The sequence below is a fragment of the Eschrichtius robustus genome, chromosome 8 (genome assembly GCF_028021215.1).
Source record: "Eschrichtius robustus isolate mEscRob2 chromosome 8, mEscRob2.pri, whole genome shotgun sequence".
Lineage (NCBI taxonomy): Eukaryota > Metazoa > Chordata > Mammalia > Artiodactyla > Eschrichtiidae > Eschrichtius > Eschrichtius robustus.
In genome coordinates this window covers 14,628,938-14,646,836 of record NC_090831.1, presented here as the reverse complement: position 1 = coordinate 14,646,836, position 17,899 = coordinate 14,628,938, and the positions used below count along the sequence as shown (strand labels likewise).

Genomic DNA, 17,899 nt, shown 5'->3' with positions numbered 1-17,899 from the left:
AGATGGAAAAAAAGGGAAGGGAAAAAAAAAAAAAAAAAAGACTCCCCTTTGCTTGGCAAAAGGAACAAAGGCAACCAATGAGTGGAGCTCTGAAATGTAAATACATGAAGCCTGCAGGGTAATCTCTGCTGACGTGGTTTTATAGGTCAGGAAGTTCTGTTCAGACTGGAGCTGAGTCCTTTCATGGGCAACTTCATCTGGGTAAAAATGCTACAAACGAACCCACCCTATTGTATTTGGGGCGAAAACAAAATTACCGTTTTTTCGGAAACCTCCTTTACATAGGAAAGTACAACAAGCTGATCACAGAGAGGTGCCAGTCCACTGATGTAGAATTCAGTTTCAAACTGAGACACTGCAAACAAAAGGGAGAGAAGATTCACCGTTAGCAGCAAAAAGCAGCACACAAAGGAAAGGACACGTCGACTACGAAAACGCAGGATGGACTCATTTTAGAAATCTAACAAAAAGGGGGCAGAGATAAACACACTTTCTGCACAATAATCAGTAGCCCAAAAGAATATCTGGGAACTTACACTTGAAAATTTCTCTTACAAATACAAAGCAAACTCGACAATAACAGCAGCATGAATGGTGAAGAGTGACACTATCTAGTTAGTTTAAAAATGACAGAGTTAAATCCCATGAAGACACTTTGAAATCCATAAAACCCAATGTAAACGATTACAGGTAACAATAAGTTTAAATTTTAAAAAATTAAATATTTTAAATAATTTAAAAATATTACTAATGACAAAAATACTTTTTAAATAATTTAAACATAAATTTCAATCTTTCACAATTAGGGCATTACAGTGGTATGATGGTCACAAGAAATGCTATTTGTAATTATGAAACTAATACTCCTTTTTTAACATTTAATAAACATTATATCCAGACTTAAAAGAAAAAAAGTGTAGATACACATTACATTATGATGAAACTCCATTAATTCTTCAGTGAAATAAAGGTCAGAGAAAATAAGAAATTTCTCTTTCCTTTTAAAAGATAGTCATTAAAACGTAGAAGAAGTTCTGTTTCTTTTATTGCATCACCTAAGAGGTATATAGATTTAATTATAATGGACCTCAAAGATCTTATAGAAGGCTCAATGGTAGAAGTACAAATATTGCTACAGTATGATTCTAATGACTAGCTGTTGTAATATTCATAATAAATGACTGTTGTTTTAAGCAACTAAGTTTTGGGATGGTTTGTTATGCAGCAAAGCCAACTGATACAATATTAGTGCCAGGAAAAGACTCTTCCAGGAATCATACATGGCACTTACAGATTCATTTGAGAGTAAACTCTCATTTGAACCCACCATTTTTTCTAAGTTTCTTGATTCAGTTCTTCTCCACAGTTCTGTGGTATTAGCTTCAGGTTTAGTTAACTTTTATGATAAAATGACCATCTTTTCCAAAGCAGGGGAAGTCAGTGTAGCATACTGGAAACAATATTGAATGGGAAGTTAGGAAATCTGGGTTATAACTGCAATTACACTGAACTTGGATAATTCATTTTAATTTCTGTGGGTATGACTTTTCCCATGTATAAGTAAAGGTATCAGAATAGAAATAAAACCCATAACACATAAACTGAGGGGGTACTGAATTTTTCTTCTTCCTCCTCTCCATCCTCCTCGTAAATCACTTAGTGTTACTTGACTCTGCTGATCTTTAATGCCTGCTCCTTACTTAACTGTTTTCAAAATTTTATTTTCACACCAAAATGAGACTGAGGATAATCAAAAAAACACTAAGTAGTTAATAACATAAATATTAAAAAGGATAACATTTCTTAAGCTTTGTCCCGGGTGGGATTGCATAGGTGGTCAGGGTGCCCTGGACAGAGCCCATACAATGGGAGTCCAAATGGTGCCAGCTCTGCCACGAAGACTTGTTTTCTCACCCGCTGAACCTGAACTGAATATTCTTATCCAGGCACTTGAAAATAATTTTTGGTAAAGTGGTGATGTGATCAATATTCTCATGAAGCACATGCGTAGAGAACTTCCCACAACCATGTGTTCAGAGACGAGCACATGCAGCGTGTAGCCAGGCACAGAAGGTTCTGGAGAAGCTTCCCCAGTGCTGCCTATGAATGTAGGGGGTGGGCAGCGGGGAGGGGGGAGAGATGGGAGGGTTGGAATGTGCAGATGCTATTGAACAGTGTGGGCCACACATGACCTACTGATCAAAGAGGTGATAGCTTCACATTCATGAAGACATACAGGCCTGTTAACAGGAGGTTTTGGAGGCCAGCACTCCTGAGGTTGCATAAACTCTTTGGTAGAGATGGACTTGTGTTTTTTTTACTAAATTGCATTCCATCGTTGAAATGCTACGCATACAGCAACTTGGATGAAGAGCAATCAAAGATGCTACAGAGACTGTTTCATGGGAATCACATGGAGCCTTTGATGGGCTTGTCTGCCATAGGCACCCGAGGGAGAGCATCATCTAAGAAATGGTGGGTGAACGAGGTATTCTCCCCATTTGAGACGCCAAAGGGGCTGCCTAGGCTCACTGACAAGGAGCATCACACAGTATCCCTCCTAAAGGTAACCAAATCCACATCAAGGCTTTGGTTTATATGAATGAGCCATAAGATACAGATCAGAGAAACTAGAAAACAATTCTACCCAAATCTTTCCTCCTCTACATCCTGATTTCTGTCCTCAAGAGCTTGCATTAATAACACAGAAAACTTCCTGTTCTTTAATTAAGAACATAATAGACTGTTGGTGGGAATGTAAATTGATACAGCCACTATGGAGAACAGTATGGAGGTTCCTTAAAAAACTAAAAATAGAACTACCATACGACCCAGCAATCCCACTACTGGGCATATACCCTGAGAAAACCATAATTCAAAAAGAGTCATGTACCAAAATGTTCATTGCAGCTCTATTTACAATAGCCAGGACATGGAAGCAACCTAAGTGTCCATCGACAGATGAATGGATAAAGAAGATGTGGCACATATATACAATGGAATATTACTCAGCCATAAAAAGAAATGAAATGGAGGTATTTGTAGTGAGGTGGATGGAGTTAGAGTCTGTCATACAGAGTGAAGTAAGTCAGAAAGAGAAAAACAAATACAGTATGCTAACACATATATATGGAATCTAAGGAAAAAAAAAAAGGTCATGAAGAACCTAGTGGCAAGACGGGAATAAAGACACAGACCTACTAGAGAATGGACTTGAGGATATGGGGAGGGGGAGGGGTAAGATGTGACAGGGTGAGAGAGTGGCAGGGACATGTATACACTACCAAATGTAAAATAGATACACAAATGGACAAATGGACATATATACACTACCAAATGTAAAATAGGTTGTAAAGGCTGGGGGGAGGGGGAAAAAGAAAGTTGCTAATCAACGGGCACAAAGTGTACTGTACGTACACTTAAAATTTTGTTAAGAGGGTAGATCTCATGTGAAGTGTCCTTACCACAATAAAATAAAATTTAAAAATAAACACATACATACATACACACATTCAGAGACCTAACCACCCACCCCAACAAAAAAAATCCAAAACTACCTTGATGCATCAACTAAACTTAAGCCAAACACTAAGAAAGAGCACACAAAAGGGCTGAAAGAATCACATCACCATCTGGATTTGACTTCCTTTCCTTAGAAACAATTTTGATAGCCATCCAAGGCAACTAGGTTCTAGAGATTCCCGAAGCATTTGGAGGAGAAACGATGAACGGCTGTCAGTCCCAGAACACAACAAGGGGAAATAAAATTTCTATTTTTCTAAAGGAGATACTTCACTTGAACCAAAATAAAAAAACAAATCTACTGCATGTCCATTTCATCTGGCTGTTTGAAGAAGAGGGGAGCAGACATCATCACTGCATATTTAAAGGGTCTTTGGAGAATTTCTGCCCCATGGTTGGTACCTGAGTGCCTGGAGCAAGCTGCTTTTCTTCTCGTCAGTTACTTTGGCTGCAAATGAGGGCTTGGGGTTAGGCGGAGGGCGTGCATGGACGAACGCATGGCACAGCAGTGGGGAGCAACAGCTTTGAAACTAGGCTTATCTGTGTTCAGATGCTGCCTTCTTTGCTTCTGAATGTCCTCCTCTTGAGCAGGTTACTTGAGCCCTCTGAACCTCAGCTTCCTCACCTATAAAATGGGATAGCAGCCCTACCCACTGGGACCATTGTGAAGATTAAACAAAATTCTGTTTGTAATGTATTTAAGCATGTGGCTGGTGGTAGTTGTTACAAAATGAACAAAATATACTTCTTACTTCAGGTGCTTCCGATTTCTTACTGCTACTTACGGTAGAGAAAATTTATTAACTCCACTTCCAACAAGTATTTGAGTCTCCAGCACTGAGTGACAAATGGATGGAGGAACAGACGCGTAATAAAACAAGTATAATAAAATCTTAACTGTGGAATCAAGAAGGCGAGTAAACAGATCCAGTACAATTCTTTAGTTTTTTGTAGGTTTAATAATTTTCATTAAAAATGTTGGGGAAAAAATTCAATGCAGAACAAAAGAATTAATAGATTAGAGAGAATCAAACTGAATTCTAACAGAACAGAAAACCATACAGAGCTAGATCCTTAAGGACACCTTGAACTGTCCTGATTTCTACTGAGACTTAGACACGGAGGTGAAACTTGTCCCTCACATGCATGGGAGAACTGTCCCACTGCTGGAACCTGTGTGTCTGGGTCAGAATGCTAACAGGTGGATAAAGATACTTAGATCTAAGAAAGGCATTAATTTCACAGCTCTCTTCCACCACGCAAAAAGGCCTTCAATTTCCAAGTCAATCAAGAGGCTGAAAATAGAACAATGTACTAAATAGAGCCACAGCATATAATAAACTGACAATACGGACTCCGCTTAATTAAAGTGAAAAAGATGTCCCTTATTTCCTTCTCCTTCTTCCTGGCTTCTCTCTGTCATTTTATGTAGATTCCCAGGTAGCTTTTCTCTTGATTATTATTATTTTTTTTTTGAAATAGACTTCCATATGAAATCAAGACTAGGGAGTCAATCATTAATTCCTTGCATGTAAGTTATCTGCCCTTGGCAGTAGATGCCCCCAAAATGACACACCAATATTGGCTTCATTTCCCAACAACATAGTATCAGCTCCCAACTACCATTCCATTAAGACCAGGGACGACTTTGGTAAAAAGTGCCAGAGAGTTAGGGAGTCCTGTGACAGTAAGAGACCCACGTTAAGTTACAATAAGTACAGCAGGCATGGACCACAACCAACTTTTAAAACTGTAATTTGGAAGAAGAAATGACATCCTCCAAACCTTATGTAACCTTATGTCTTCATGGATTAGAGATTGGCCAGTAAGCTTCATCTTTATTATCATTATTAGCTTTCATTTACAAGAATATCTTATTGAGAGGAATAACTTTTGCATTGTTTTCGAGATTCTGACTTATAAGGAAGAGTTATAAACATCTGGCTTCTAAGAAATGTAATGTACAGCCACAGATATTTCTTTCATCTCAATGTCATTTTCACCTCATTTACTAAAGAACAGTGGCTTACACTGTCATAGAGCAAATTGTAATCCAGACCTCCTAATATTTCTCTTTTCCTTTATTCTAGTCAAGGACTCTTATCTAAACCACTTTGCCTCCTGCTGTGGAAATGGTTTATATTCTTAAAGGTTTGCTCTCAAGAGGGGAAAAAATGGTACTTAACCATTAACCATAGTAGTAAAATGTCCGTAACGTGATATTGTTAGTACTCACACACGGTCTATTTCACGGAAATTGTAGTACAGACAAAACACACTTTAATAATGTGATCCCAGGGCTCTAGGGCCACCACTGGGCCGGCTATTAGCAGTCACGGAGCTGGGATGGAGGTCTGCACGGTGATAATAACCACCGTGATTCAGTGAACACCTACTGTGTGCCAAGGACAGTGTTACAGACCTTAGAATCACGTCTAATTCTCCCAACTATCTGAGACAGTAGGTCTTATCTCCATTTTACTTTTTAAATTTTTTATTTTTATTTTGTTTTTTATTTTTGGCTGTGTTGGGTCTTTGTTTCTGTGCGAGGGCTTCCTCTAGTTGCGGCAAGCGGGGGCCACTCTTCATCGCGGTGCGCGGGCCTCTCACTATCGCGGCCTCTCTTGTTGCGGAGCACAGGCTCCAGACGCGCAGGCTCAGTAGTTGTGGCTCACGGGCCTAGTTGCTCCGCGGCATGTGGGATCTTCCCAGACCAGGGCTCGAACCCGTGTCCCCTGCATTGGCAGGCAGACTCTCAACCACTGCGCCACCAGGGAAGCCCCAAATATTTTATTTTAAAAAAAATTTTTGGCCACGCTGCATGGCGTGTGGGAACTTAGTTCCCTGACCCGAGATTGAACCCACACCCCCTGCAATGGAAGCACGGAGTCTTAACCGCTGGATGGCCAGGGAAGTCCCTCACCTCCATTTTATAGGTGAGGAAAGTCTGGCTTAGGGAGGTAAAGCAACCTTATCAAGATCAGACAGGCATTTGGCAAACTGCCTGGCCTCCCTGCCGGGTTGTTCTGCAGGGTTAGATTCTATCCATTTTAATGCCACAGCAGTAAGACCTTGGACAGGTTGTTTACCACCCTGAGCCTCTGTTTTCTTCATCTATAGAATAAGAAGCCTACTGCTCGCCCTTCAAAGGGCTGCTGTGACAGTGAACTAAAGCAGGTAATACACATAGCACAATGCCCCGTACCTAGTATGCGAGCAATAAACACCAACTAAGGAGAGAAGATGACATTGCTGCATTTTTATGCCTTCCTGGCAATTTTTACATCCTAAAGTTCCCAGAGTTCTGGCCTTTTTTTAAACTCATCTGTATTTAAAACATTCTAATACTTATCTCTCAGGACAGTATGCATTGAGATGTTCAGGTTTTATTCTGGTAGGCAGGGGAGGGGCAGAAAATAGAGAGATACTGAAATAATTATCTTTATCTTCTCGTTCTCAGTCTTATCAAGTTCCTCAGTATCATTATATTCTGTATTTACCTATTTTGTCCAGACCCTGAGAAATCCGAACTATGAATTTATGTATTTATCCTTCTAAGGCAAAACAAAGAAAAGAAGAGCAAAACTATTAAAACCCTACCACCAACTTCCGACTTCAAGTATAAAATATCCCAGATTTAAATGCTACAACCATATTTGCCTGGTGGGTACATCTTTCTCTGTTTATGAAAGTACAGTCATGGGACTTCCCTGGTGGCGCAGGGGTTAAGAATCCGCCTGCCAATGCAGGGGACACAGGTTCGAGCCCTGGTCCAGGAAGATCCCACATGCTGCAGAGCAACTAAGCCCGTGAGCCACAACTACTGAGTCCACGTGCCGCAACTACTGAAGCCCATGCGCCTAGAGCCCGTGCTCCGCAACAAGAGAAGCCACCGCAATGAGAAGCCCGCGCACCACAATGAAGAAAGAGTAGCCCCCGCTCGCCGTAACTAGAGAAAGCCTGCATGCAGAAACGGAGACCCAACGCAGCCATAAATAAAAAAATAAAAAAATAAAAATTAATTTAAAAAAAAGGTACAGTCATGTGCAAATGATTTATCTCAGCTTCATCCTGTTACAACAACCCATCAAATGTATATTCCCCATCCACCATCCAAATGGGTAAATAAACTTTTCAGCTGACATATTACATGGCACACCTTCTCTGCCACAAAACTGTCTCCTATTGCTCAGCTCTAAATAATACAAAAAGAGCTTTTACTCTGTTTAATTGACAAAAGTCAGTCGATTCTCACCCTTTCTGTTTGAGTAACTTTGGCACTATGTCCTGAAACTAAGTTATAAAAGTAGTGGCATAGCCTCCTTGGCATACTTTTCCTGAATAGTTGTTTCCAGAGTCACTGATTCATTCAACCCAATATTATTTAGCACCTACTATGTGCCAGGTATGGTGCCAGGTCCCTGAGATACAAACACTGAGCAAAAACAAGGAGGTTATAGTCTGGTGGAAGAGATAGAAATGCACTGAATAATCACACGGTCACTGCAACTCAAACAAAGGCTGGAAAGGGACATGCTACATGCCTATCATGGGGGGATTTGACCTGCTTAGGGAGGACCAGTGGGCCTTCCCACAAAAGCAACACTTGAGCTGAGGTATGATTAAAGATGATAAGGGGTCCATGAAGTAAAAAGAGGCAAGAAGAGCATTCTAGAGAGATGGGAAGCAGCAGCACGGGTAGATGGAAGAAGGCCAGTGTGACTGGAGCACAGAGACCAAGGAGAAGCTTGTTATGAGCTGAAGCTAGAAAGGCAGGTGACGGCCAACGCAGATCCCCATGGTCAAGTTAAGGAGTCTCATCTTTATCTTGAGAACAATGGGAAGGGACTGAAGGGTGGCGACACCAACTGATTTGTATTTTGACTGCAGTGCGGGGGACTAGAGTACAACAGTAATTCACAGTGGAAAGAGAGGAACCAGTTAGGAGGCTGCTGCAGTGATCCAGATAAGACTATGGCAGTTTGGACCAGACCAGTGATGAGGGAAATAAATATTTAGAAGGCACACGTTGACAATACCAAGTGTGAGTACTGTATTATGAGCTGTGCACGCATGCTTGGAATTTTGACGAACAGCCTGTGAGACAGGTATTCTTTTCTGTATTTTATAGATGAAAATGACTGAGGCAGGCAGAAATTTGTCCAAAGTCCAGGTGGTAAATAACAGAACCAGAACCCAAGCCCAAGGTTATTCAACTTCAAAGCCAACTACAATATTATTGTGTAAAAATCAGAAATAGTTAGAATAAAGGGTCTCTATAGCCAAATTTCAAAACTTAGAAGTTTCTTGATCTATTTCATCAAGGTACCAATGATGAGCCCTGAAGAACACGGCCTTAGGACCCCCCTTCATAACATGGATTCTCTTCTGAAGGTTTACACCACAGAAGGCATACCTATTTCAACGTATCGGCTCGGCAAGTCCCTCATTTCACTGGCATGCCGTTCCTTCACCGAGCATATCTAGAAAAGAAATTCACAGGTTATTTTATTCATCTGATAGAAAACTCTTCATCACACATCATTCACTATATGGTACTTTTGCTAAATTAGCCGTGTAGCACTGAAGATGGAATGCACACAACCCACCCTGTGACTTAAGCGATAGAAATTAACTTCAGTGACATATAGCAACCATTACTTATATTCTCCAACGCTATTCTTCAATAAAGTTTTATTCGAGGACAAAGAAAGGAAGGAAACCAATATAGTTTTAATATGGTTTCAATGACCCACTCTCTGTAACTCTACTCACAGGTTCCTTCTATCTATCTCTGACAGAAGCACAGAGCCAGTAATGCCCAATGGCTAATCTGGGCAACACCCACAGTAGGTCTTGTGTTTCTGATCACATATTACTAACATATTTCACTGTTGCTTAATAATACTTTGCAAAAGTGTCACATGCTCTTCTTCTCTCGAGCATATTAAAATCAATGTATTGTATAATTTAAATCAGGGGTGGCAAACTACAGCCCAGCCCCTGGTCTGTTTTGTTTATGGCCTGGAAGCTAAAAATAGTTTTTATATTTTTGAAGCCTTGAAAAAATGAAAAGGAGGGAGGGAGGAAGAGAGGGAAGGAAAAACAGAAATAAAAGGAAAAATACTCAGCAGAAACAGTATGTAGCATACAAAGTTTAAAATATTTACTACCAGCCCCTTACAGAAAAGTTTGCCAACCCCTATTTTAAATTATATGTATACAGTTTGGATAGAGATTTTATATATTTATTTTTGTATATATCTCACTTACACACAACCCTTAACACATATGTGTGTTAACAGTGGATGTTTTAGGGTGGTAAGACTACAGATACTTTATATTTTCTTTGCTATATTTTCTAACGGAAATGTATTCTATTTTGCAATAAGAAATGAGAAAAATTCATGTAAGTTCAGCCATCCAGGTTAAGACTGAGCCTCAAATGTCCATCAGCAGATGAATGGATAAAGATGATGTGGTACATATATACAGTGGACTATTACTCAGCCATAAAAAGAACAAAATAATGCCATTTGCAGCAACATGGATGGACTCAGAGATTATCATACTTGTGGTTGCCAAGGGGAAGGGGGCTGAGGGAGGGAAGGATTGGTAGTTTGGGATTAGTAGATGCATTCTATTATATATAGAATGAATAAACAACAAGGTCCTATTGTATAGCACAGGGAACTAAATTCAATAACCTGTGATAAATCATAATGGAAAAGAATATAAAATAAATCATAATGGAAAAGAATATACATATGTATATATATATATGTATAACTGAATCATTTGGCTGTACACCAGAAATTAACACAACATTGTAAATCAACTATACTTCATTAAAAAAAAAAAGGGCTGAACCTCAAGTTAAGTACTGATCTTATACAACATTCATCAGGGACTAGGTTTTTTTCCTTTTTCTTTTAGGCAGCATTTATTGTGTTAATTTATAGCTGCAACCCTAAGTATGGCTACCATATGAAAAATTCTAAAATACAGAAAACCCAAAGGGGAAAAAACAAATTACTATCTGTTGTCCCAGAACAAAGTGAACACTATTAGCAATCCACACTTTTGGGGAAGCTACTTTTCTTGACCTAAAATTACTACAAATAATTTAATGTATTATTTAAATATCCTCACATAATTCTTTAATGTCTTTATAGTATTTCATTACATGAATATACTGTACTTTATTTACTCAATCCTTTTTTAGACATTAGTTTTTTCTTCTGTCTATCTCTGATGCAAGCAATAGTGCAATCAACATACTCGTACATAAAACTTTTGGACTTTTGTTTCCTTAGGATAAATTCCTAGAAGCAGCATTGATAGATCAATGTGCATTTTTTTAAGGTTTGGTTTGGCTAATAGCCACGTCCAAATCACTGTCCAGCAACACGGCAACTGCATGACAGTACACTCACCCCTGGTATCTGCAGGGCCCTGGAGGATACCGAAATCTGAAGATGCTCAAGTCCATTAAAGGAAATGGCAGAGTATTTGCATATAACCTACAAACATCCTCCTATATGCATTCAATCGTTTCTAGATTACTTATAATACCGAATACAGTGTAAATGTTAATAAATAGTTACTGGTTTCCAGCAAATTAAAGTTTTGCTTTTTGGAACTTTCTGGATTTTTTGCCCCCAAATATTTTCAATCCGAGGTTGGTCGAATCCACTGATGCAGAACCCACAGACACAGAGGGCCACAGTACTCTCTTTCTCTGACACAGGACTTGAACCCAGTGCTGTGGAGGTACAGGCATTTACTGAGAAGTGACAGGCTATTTTCTCCTTTGATTGCTTTCTGTCATTTGTTTCCTGTCCGTCTCAGACGATTTCCTGTCCGCTCCCCCAATTTTCCTCCTCTTCGTATAAGTTATCCACTCTTCTATCCACACTTACTAGGGAAACTACTAAATTGTCTAATAGGCACGCTCCACATGCCAACTGAACAACTGCTTTATTTAATGTGTTTTAGATAAAAGTACACAAGGAGCAGTGTCCCACGTGGTTTGAAGTGTAACAATAATATATATATATATATATGAAATAGCAATATTAATTAGCACTTTTTAGCAACTACTGGGCACCTGTCCTGAGCTGAGGGCTTTGTAAAGCAGATAGAGCTCTGTTCTTAGGAAGATTATGGTGCAGTGGGGGAGACAAACAACTAAATGAGGCATTTACTGAAGTGTGATGGAGAAGTACAGAAATACAGAGCAGGGGCATCTACTAGCAGGGATGGAAGACTTCCTGGAAGAAGCGCCATGTAAGTTGAAGCAGGAGATACAGAACAGGTGCAAAAGGGCAACTTGACAGCTTGGGGCCCTCAACTGGAAGGTAATCAGATAGAAGCAGAGAGGATAGGGGAAGGAGGGGCTAGACAGGAACACAGGGGGCAGATCATCATGGAAGAGGAAGATGTCATCCTATGAGCAATGAGCATCCTGGAGGGGTTTAACCAGGAGACTGACATCACCTGATCTGCACTCTGAAAAGATCATCCTGGCTGCACTGTTTAGAGAAGAATTAAGGGGGGCAAAACTAGAGTCAGGGGACCCGACAGGGGGATGGAGAGAAGTGGAGAGATCTGAGAGAGAGTGACAGAACTTGAGGACTGCCCGGGCCTCTTCCAATCCTCAGACGCCCCTGGAAGGTGATACTACCAGCCCTAATGTAGACACAAGAACACAGAGGCTCTGAGAGCTGCCCAGGACCTCAAGGCTGGAGCTGGGACTCACGCCAAAGCCTGATGGTGTCTCTGGCCGTCCTACAGCCTCTCTGAAGACAAGGACACGTGACACCACTGGCAGCTGGGCCATGGCCTATTCTATCCCCTCGGTGCTGTGGTCTGAGCTCTGCCCCAGCGAGCCCTTACGCAATCTTCTCTATCACTACACACACACCTCTCTCCCTCTCTCCCTCTTTCCCTCTCCCTTCTGTCATCTTCTATCCGTCTCCTGCACACCTGCTCCATCCACTCCGGCAATAATGCCTTCCTTTACGTACCACAGAGACTCACCAATCACACTCCAGCCTCAAGGATTCTGCCTCTCCTGCTCCCTCTGCTGACACCCCCTCCCCGACAGCTGCACGGAGTCCTAACCCTAACCCTAAGATTTAAGTTCAAGGCGTCGGCAGGGCCGCACTCCCTCCAGAGGCTCTAGGGAAGAATCTGTTCCCTGCCTCGTCTAGCTTCTGATGGCTTCCAGCATTCCTTGGCTGCATCACTCCAATCCCTGCATCCATGGTCACACTGCCTTCTCCTCTTCTGGGGTAGCACTCCCTCTTAGAGGGCCCACCCGGATAAGGCAGGATAATCTCAAGATGCTTAATTAGTCACATGTTTTGCCCGACTCTCTTGCCGCATAAAGAAACATTTATAGGTGGTGGGAATTAGGACCTGCTATCTTTGGGGACCATGATTTAGCCTAATAGAGGAAGCATTTCTGGTAACAATCAGCAAACTTTTCACATGTCCCAATAGGCTAATTTCCCTTGTCTTTCACCGAAAGAAAAGCAAATCACAACAGAGGAAAAAGCCACTTGGTCCATCTAAGAAACTTAAAAAGTATCAAGAACATCACTTGACTGGATCAGTAACCACACGCATGGGATAGGGAGACTGGGAATCACTTTTTTATCATAGACTTTGGGGGTACAACCTCCTTCCTGTTACCTTAAATGTGAATCATGTTGTGTTCATTAACACATGGAAACAATGACCACGTGTTCAATTAAGAAAGAAAGAGAACCTGAATCATATCAACGAGACTTTACCTCAGATTAACAACACTTATTTTGGTGATAACAATCACTGCATTAATAGTTTTTACGCTTTTCTTTCCATAGAAGAATTTTAAATAGCCAGGTCTCTTTCATGACTTTTCTGGAATTTTATGGCATAACAATGACAGCTGATATTTATTAAGTACAATATGCCAGATCCTATGCTAAGCTCTTCATTTAATCCTCTCCAAAACATGTGATGTGAGGACAATTAGCACTCCCATTTTACAGATGAGGAGAGTAAGTCTTAGAGAGGGTCACGCAGGAAGTTAAGTGGAAAAGTTGGAATGGATGCCAGGTCTGTGTGACTCTTTAGAGCCGAGCTCTTCCATTAGACTATTGCTGGGATACTTTCTCACGGCGTCTTTAACTCAGCTAAGTTTTAGTTTACGTTGTTTAGATTAAGGTATATATTTTTAAAGGGAAGAAAACAACTTCTGGCTCTGAAACATCTAATAGGAGAAAAACAACTCGGCATGAAATAAAGGTGAGTGGATTGGGGGCCCCCTTTTGCAGAATAGCTTCATTTACCCAGGCACATAACAGGCAGATAATATACATGACAAAAGACCCCCGAATCTTATCATCCATAATAAGCCTGGGCCTTTACTCCACCAAACTACTAGCGAGCAAGCAGGATGATTTCATTTCAACCTTCTTTTTCCACCATCAGTCCTAATGAAGAAGCTCAGGATCAAAGCTACGGGAAATGAAAAGAACAATAACGAAAGGGACCCAGGTGAACCAACACCACCTAACACATGTTTTACATATAGCTAAGGCCAATCGGGTTGTGGGAAATTTAAACAGGATCAAAAAGGCGGCACCATTCTGAACATGGAGACGTTCAGGAGAAAGGGTAGATCTGAAAATCTATGCATATGGAAGAATTCAAGCATGAAGCGATTATCACATGACAATAATATGCAGGTGAAAATATTCTAGTTCCGAGAAGCCATTCAAGGACTCGGACTCCTGTGGACCATCTTCGGTAGCTCTGTAACAACACAGACTTATGAGAAAGACAAGCAAAACTACCTTGACAGAGGTGCCCCAGCCAATGATCAGTGTCACGTTGTCCTTCCAGCAGAGGCTACAGGGATACATATCGGGGCGAAGACTTATATCATCCCGGGGCACATTGGTGATTCTTTGCTTTGAGGTGATGTCAAAAATCTTCACACCCTGGAAAATAAAATAGCATTAAGCATCCTCTACTTGGGAGAAGGAAGGTAAAAGAAAATTTATTAATGGCCACTGCTAAACATCAGGGATAACCAGCACAGCAAAGCATCGACAGTGTTTTTTAGGTGCTGCTGGGAGCCACAGAAATATTTCTACTCCACAAGAATCCTGTGAAAACCCAAAACAAAAGAAAACCTCTGTCCTTCTTTCTAGGCAAAGAAGATTTTATGAGTGGATGGCGCAGGCCACTCAAATCCAACACAAGTGGGAAATGTACAGATGTCAACAACTGCATTTCCAAAAAGACAGAAAGCCACATCTCTAAGTGTATTGTTCCACCACAAATATGGGGTTTGGTTTTCAGAAAAGCTTTGAATCTGAAAAACCACTATATAAAGAAAAACACACCTGACATTTTAAAGTACTCAAATGGAAACATCAAGCAAGCAGCTAAATGAAAATAAACCAAGAGGCCACACGTCTGTTGACCTTGACTGTGACCCAGGAGAAGTAAGAAAAGTCCTGACGAGCACAGTAGATTCTGGGAGGTTTCTACCATTCAAAATGGAATAGCAGGGGACTTCCCCAGTGGTCCAGTGGTTAGGATTCTGAGCTTCCAGCGCGGAAGGCGTGGGTTCGATCTCTGGTTGGGGAACTGGGATCCCGCGTGCCACGCGGTGAGGCCAAAAAAAAAAAAAAAAAAGGAATAGCACTGATTTGCTAAATTATACCTCAAAATTCCAAAAGCTATGCCAGATGTCCAAAAGGTAATTTTTAAACTTTCTACTCACCCTACTCATATTGAGAAAACTTGAGATAAGTGAAGTACCAAAAATTAGGATCCACTTTTTCAAAGGCAGGCCTATTTTGGGTCTGTGATTATACTGAGAGTAAAAGAAAAATCAGCAATACCCTGCCCTTGTTTCATAGCAACTGGCACTTGCCCTTGGCTAATAGGCAAATGGTATTTTCAAGACCACATTCCCAATGCAGCCCTTTCATTATTAAGATGCCTTTTCATTTTCTTGGCTATTCTCCATGCCTCGGGTTTCTTCCTCTAAAATAGAGTCCAGAATATGTTGGAAATTACTCTCTCATGAACACCAAAAGCAGTGTAATTTCTTTACCCTTCCGGGTATGATATCAATTGCCACATGTATCTTTTAGAAATGGCAGTGGCAGGACATGGAAGCAACCTAAGTGTCCATCGACAGATGAATGGATAAAGAAGATGTGGCACATATATACAATGGAATATTACTCAGCCATAAAAAGAAACAAAATTGAGTTATTTGTAGTGACGTGGATGGACCTAGAGACTGTCATACAGAATGAAGTAAGTCAGAAAGAGAAAAACAAATACCGTATGCCAACACATATATATGGAATCTAAAAAAAAAAAAAAAGGTTCTGAAAAACCTAGGGACAGGACAGGAATAAAGACGCAGACGTAGGCAATGGACTTGAGGACACGGGGAGGGGGAAGGGTAAGCTGGGACGAACTGAGAGAGTGGCATGGACATATATACACTACCAAATGTAAAATAGGTAGCCGGTGAGAAGCAGCCGCGTAGCACAGGGAGATCAGCTCGGTGCTTTGTGACCACCTAGAGGGGTGGGAGGGAGATGCAAGAGGGAGGAGATATGGGGATATATGTATATGTATAGCTGATTCACTTTGTTATAAAGCAGATACTAACACACCATTGTAAAGCAATTATACTCCAATAAAGATGTTAAAAAAAAAAAAAAAGAGGGAGGAGATATGGGGATATTAAAAAAAAAAAAAGAAATGGCGATGGCAGGAGCTGCATGCCTGCCCTTTGTCGCAGCCCTCTCGGTTCGGCTGTCCTTCCAGCTCTGAACCAGCGTTAGGGAGACCGCGGGTACCATATTATTGGCCCAGGCAATCAGATGGCCACGTGTACCATATTATTGGCCCAGGCAATCAGATGGCCGCGTGTACCATATTATTGGCCCAGGCAATCAGATGGCCCCTCCACTTCACACTCCTTATGTTCCCTTCTCCTTCGTGCAGAACTGAAGACTTCCATCTGCTCATCCACGACCGTTCAAACAGCAGCAACTAGGGGCAAATATCATGAAAACAGAATTTTAGAAACCAAGAATCATATATCAAATTCCTTACTATTTTTGCTTGTCCATTCACCGAGTAGCAAACTGTTCTCAGCCTTTTAAATGTAGGTTTCTAGTGGTACGTGATTTGCATTTTGGAAAGTATTCCCAGTCTATCTTAACCTTATCCAGGACGCTGTTTAAAATGTGTTTGAGTGTTGAGGTTACTACACAGTCCAGCCACAAGATGGCACCAAAACACCAAAATTCAGGGAAAATAATGTACTCTAGTCGAAAGATTTTTATCACAGAAAGTTCTTCAAATAGTTGACCATGAATTAATTTATTTAGTAAATTGGGAAATCAAAACCTGATCATGTTTTCCCTGAAAATAAAATATTAGCCACAGATTAAACTGCAATGATTAGAAGGGGTCTTTCACTTAACCCTAGAAAAATAATTTAACAATGACTTTTGAGCAGTAATTCATGTCATAACATAAGAGAAATTTGCTTTAGGATTAAACTTCTATAAAAACTTCAGAGTAGCTAGGGTCTTTACTTTAATCAAAACCTCTACATAAATATGTAGTTCTAGAATTCATGCATTATTAAGGATACAATAAAAATTTTTTTCTTGATAACATCCAATTTAAATCCTGTATAGAAAGATCTTTATACAATATGTCATTTAATACATACAAGGTATAGTTTATACAATGTGTAACTTAAACTATATAACTTTAGACATGTAATCCTGAAATATAGTTAACCTTTTAAAAGCAATTGCTGATGAGAGATTCCATAACAGAATTTTAAAAATTCCTATCATAAGCATCAATTTCAGTTTACCTTAGTATATCCCACCCCCAAAATAGGGGAAAAAATAGGGAATAGTAGAGAGTAAATTCACAGTATTTATATTTCTTACATGTCTTTCTCAATGGTTAGGCTCCTAGAGCCAAAAGCGGCAGAAAAAAAGGAAAGGAAAAAAAAAAAAAACCCTAAAATTAAATAAGTGTCCACCGTCACTAATAAGCCGAGTTTAGTCAAGTGAAAATGCCAGAAATGTATAAAGTTCTCTATCATCCATGCAAGAGCAAGGTGGCCTCACAACATCCACAGGGGAGACTGGAGACAGGGCTTCTACTGAGCACAGGTGGTCCCATCGGATACACACAGGACAGAGCTCCTCTACACATGCTCAACGACCTTCTAACCCAGCTCATCCTACCCCGGCCAGGTTCCAAGATATCACCACCACCAAGCCTCCCTGCCTCCAGCTGGTGACACTTAGGTACGGCCTCC

At 40.5% G+C, this 17,899-nt stretch overlaps 1 protein-coding gene across 2 annotated transcripts in view; it reads right to left on the bottom strand.

The window, feature by feature from the left end:
• The window catches only part of VPS41 (VPS41 subunit of HOPS complex), a 184,301-nt gene that overhangs the window by 48,294 nt on the left and 118,108 nt on the right, over positions 1 to 17,899 (bottom strand). For both annotated transcript variants that reach the window (XM_068550354.1, XM_068550355.1), the window contains exons 8-11: positions 16,483 to 16,602; positions 14,370 to 14,516; positions 8,939 to 9,005; positions 258 to 355 (exon numbers count right to left, since the gene is read on the bottom strand). In XM_068550354.1, coding sequence (XP_068406455.1) covers positions 258 to 355; positions 8,939 to 9,005; positions 14,370 to 14,516; positions 16,483 to 16,602 — 432 coding nt within the window. The remainder of the gene's footprint in view (positions 1 to 257; positions 356 to 8,938; positions 9,006 to 14,369; positions 14,517 to 16,482; positions 16,603 to 17,899) is intronic.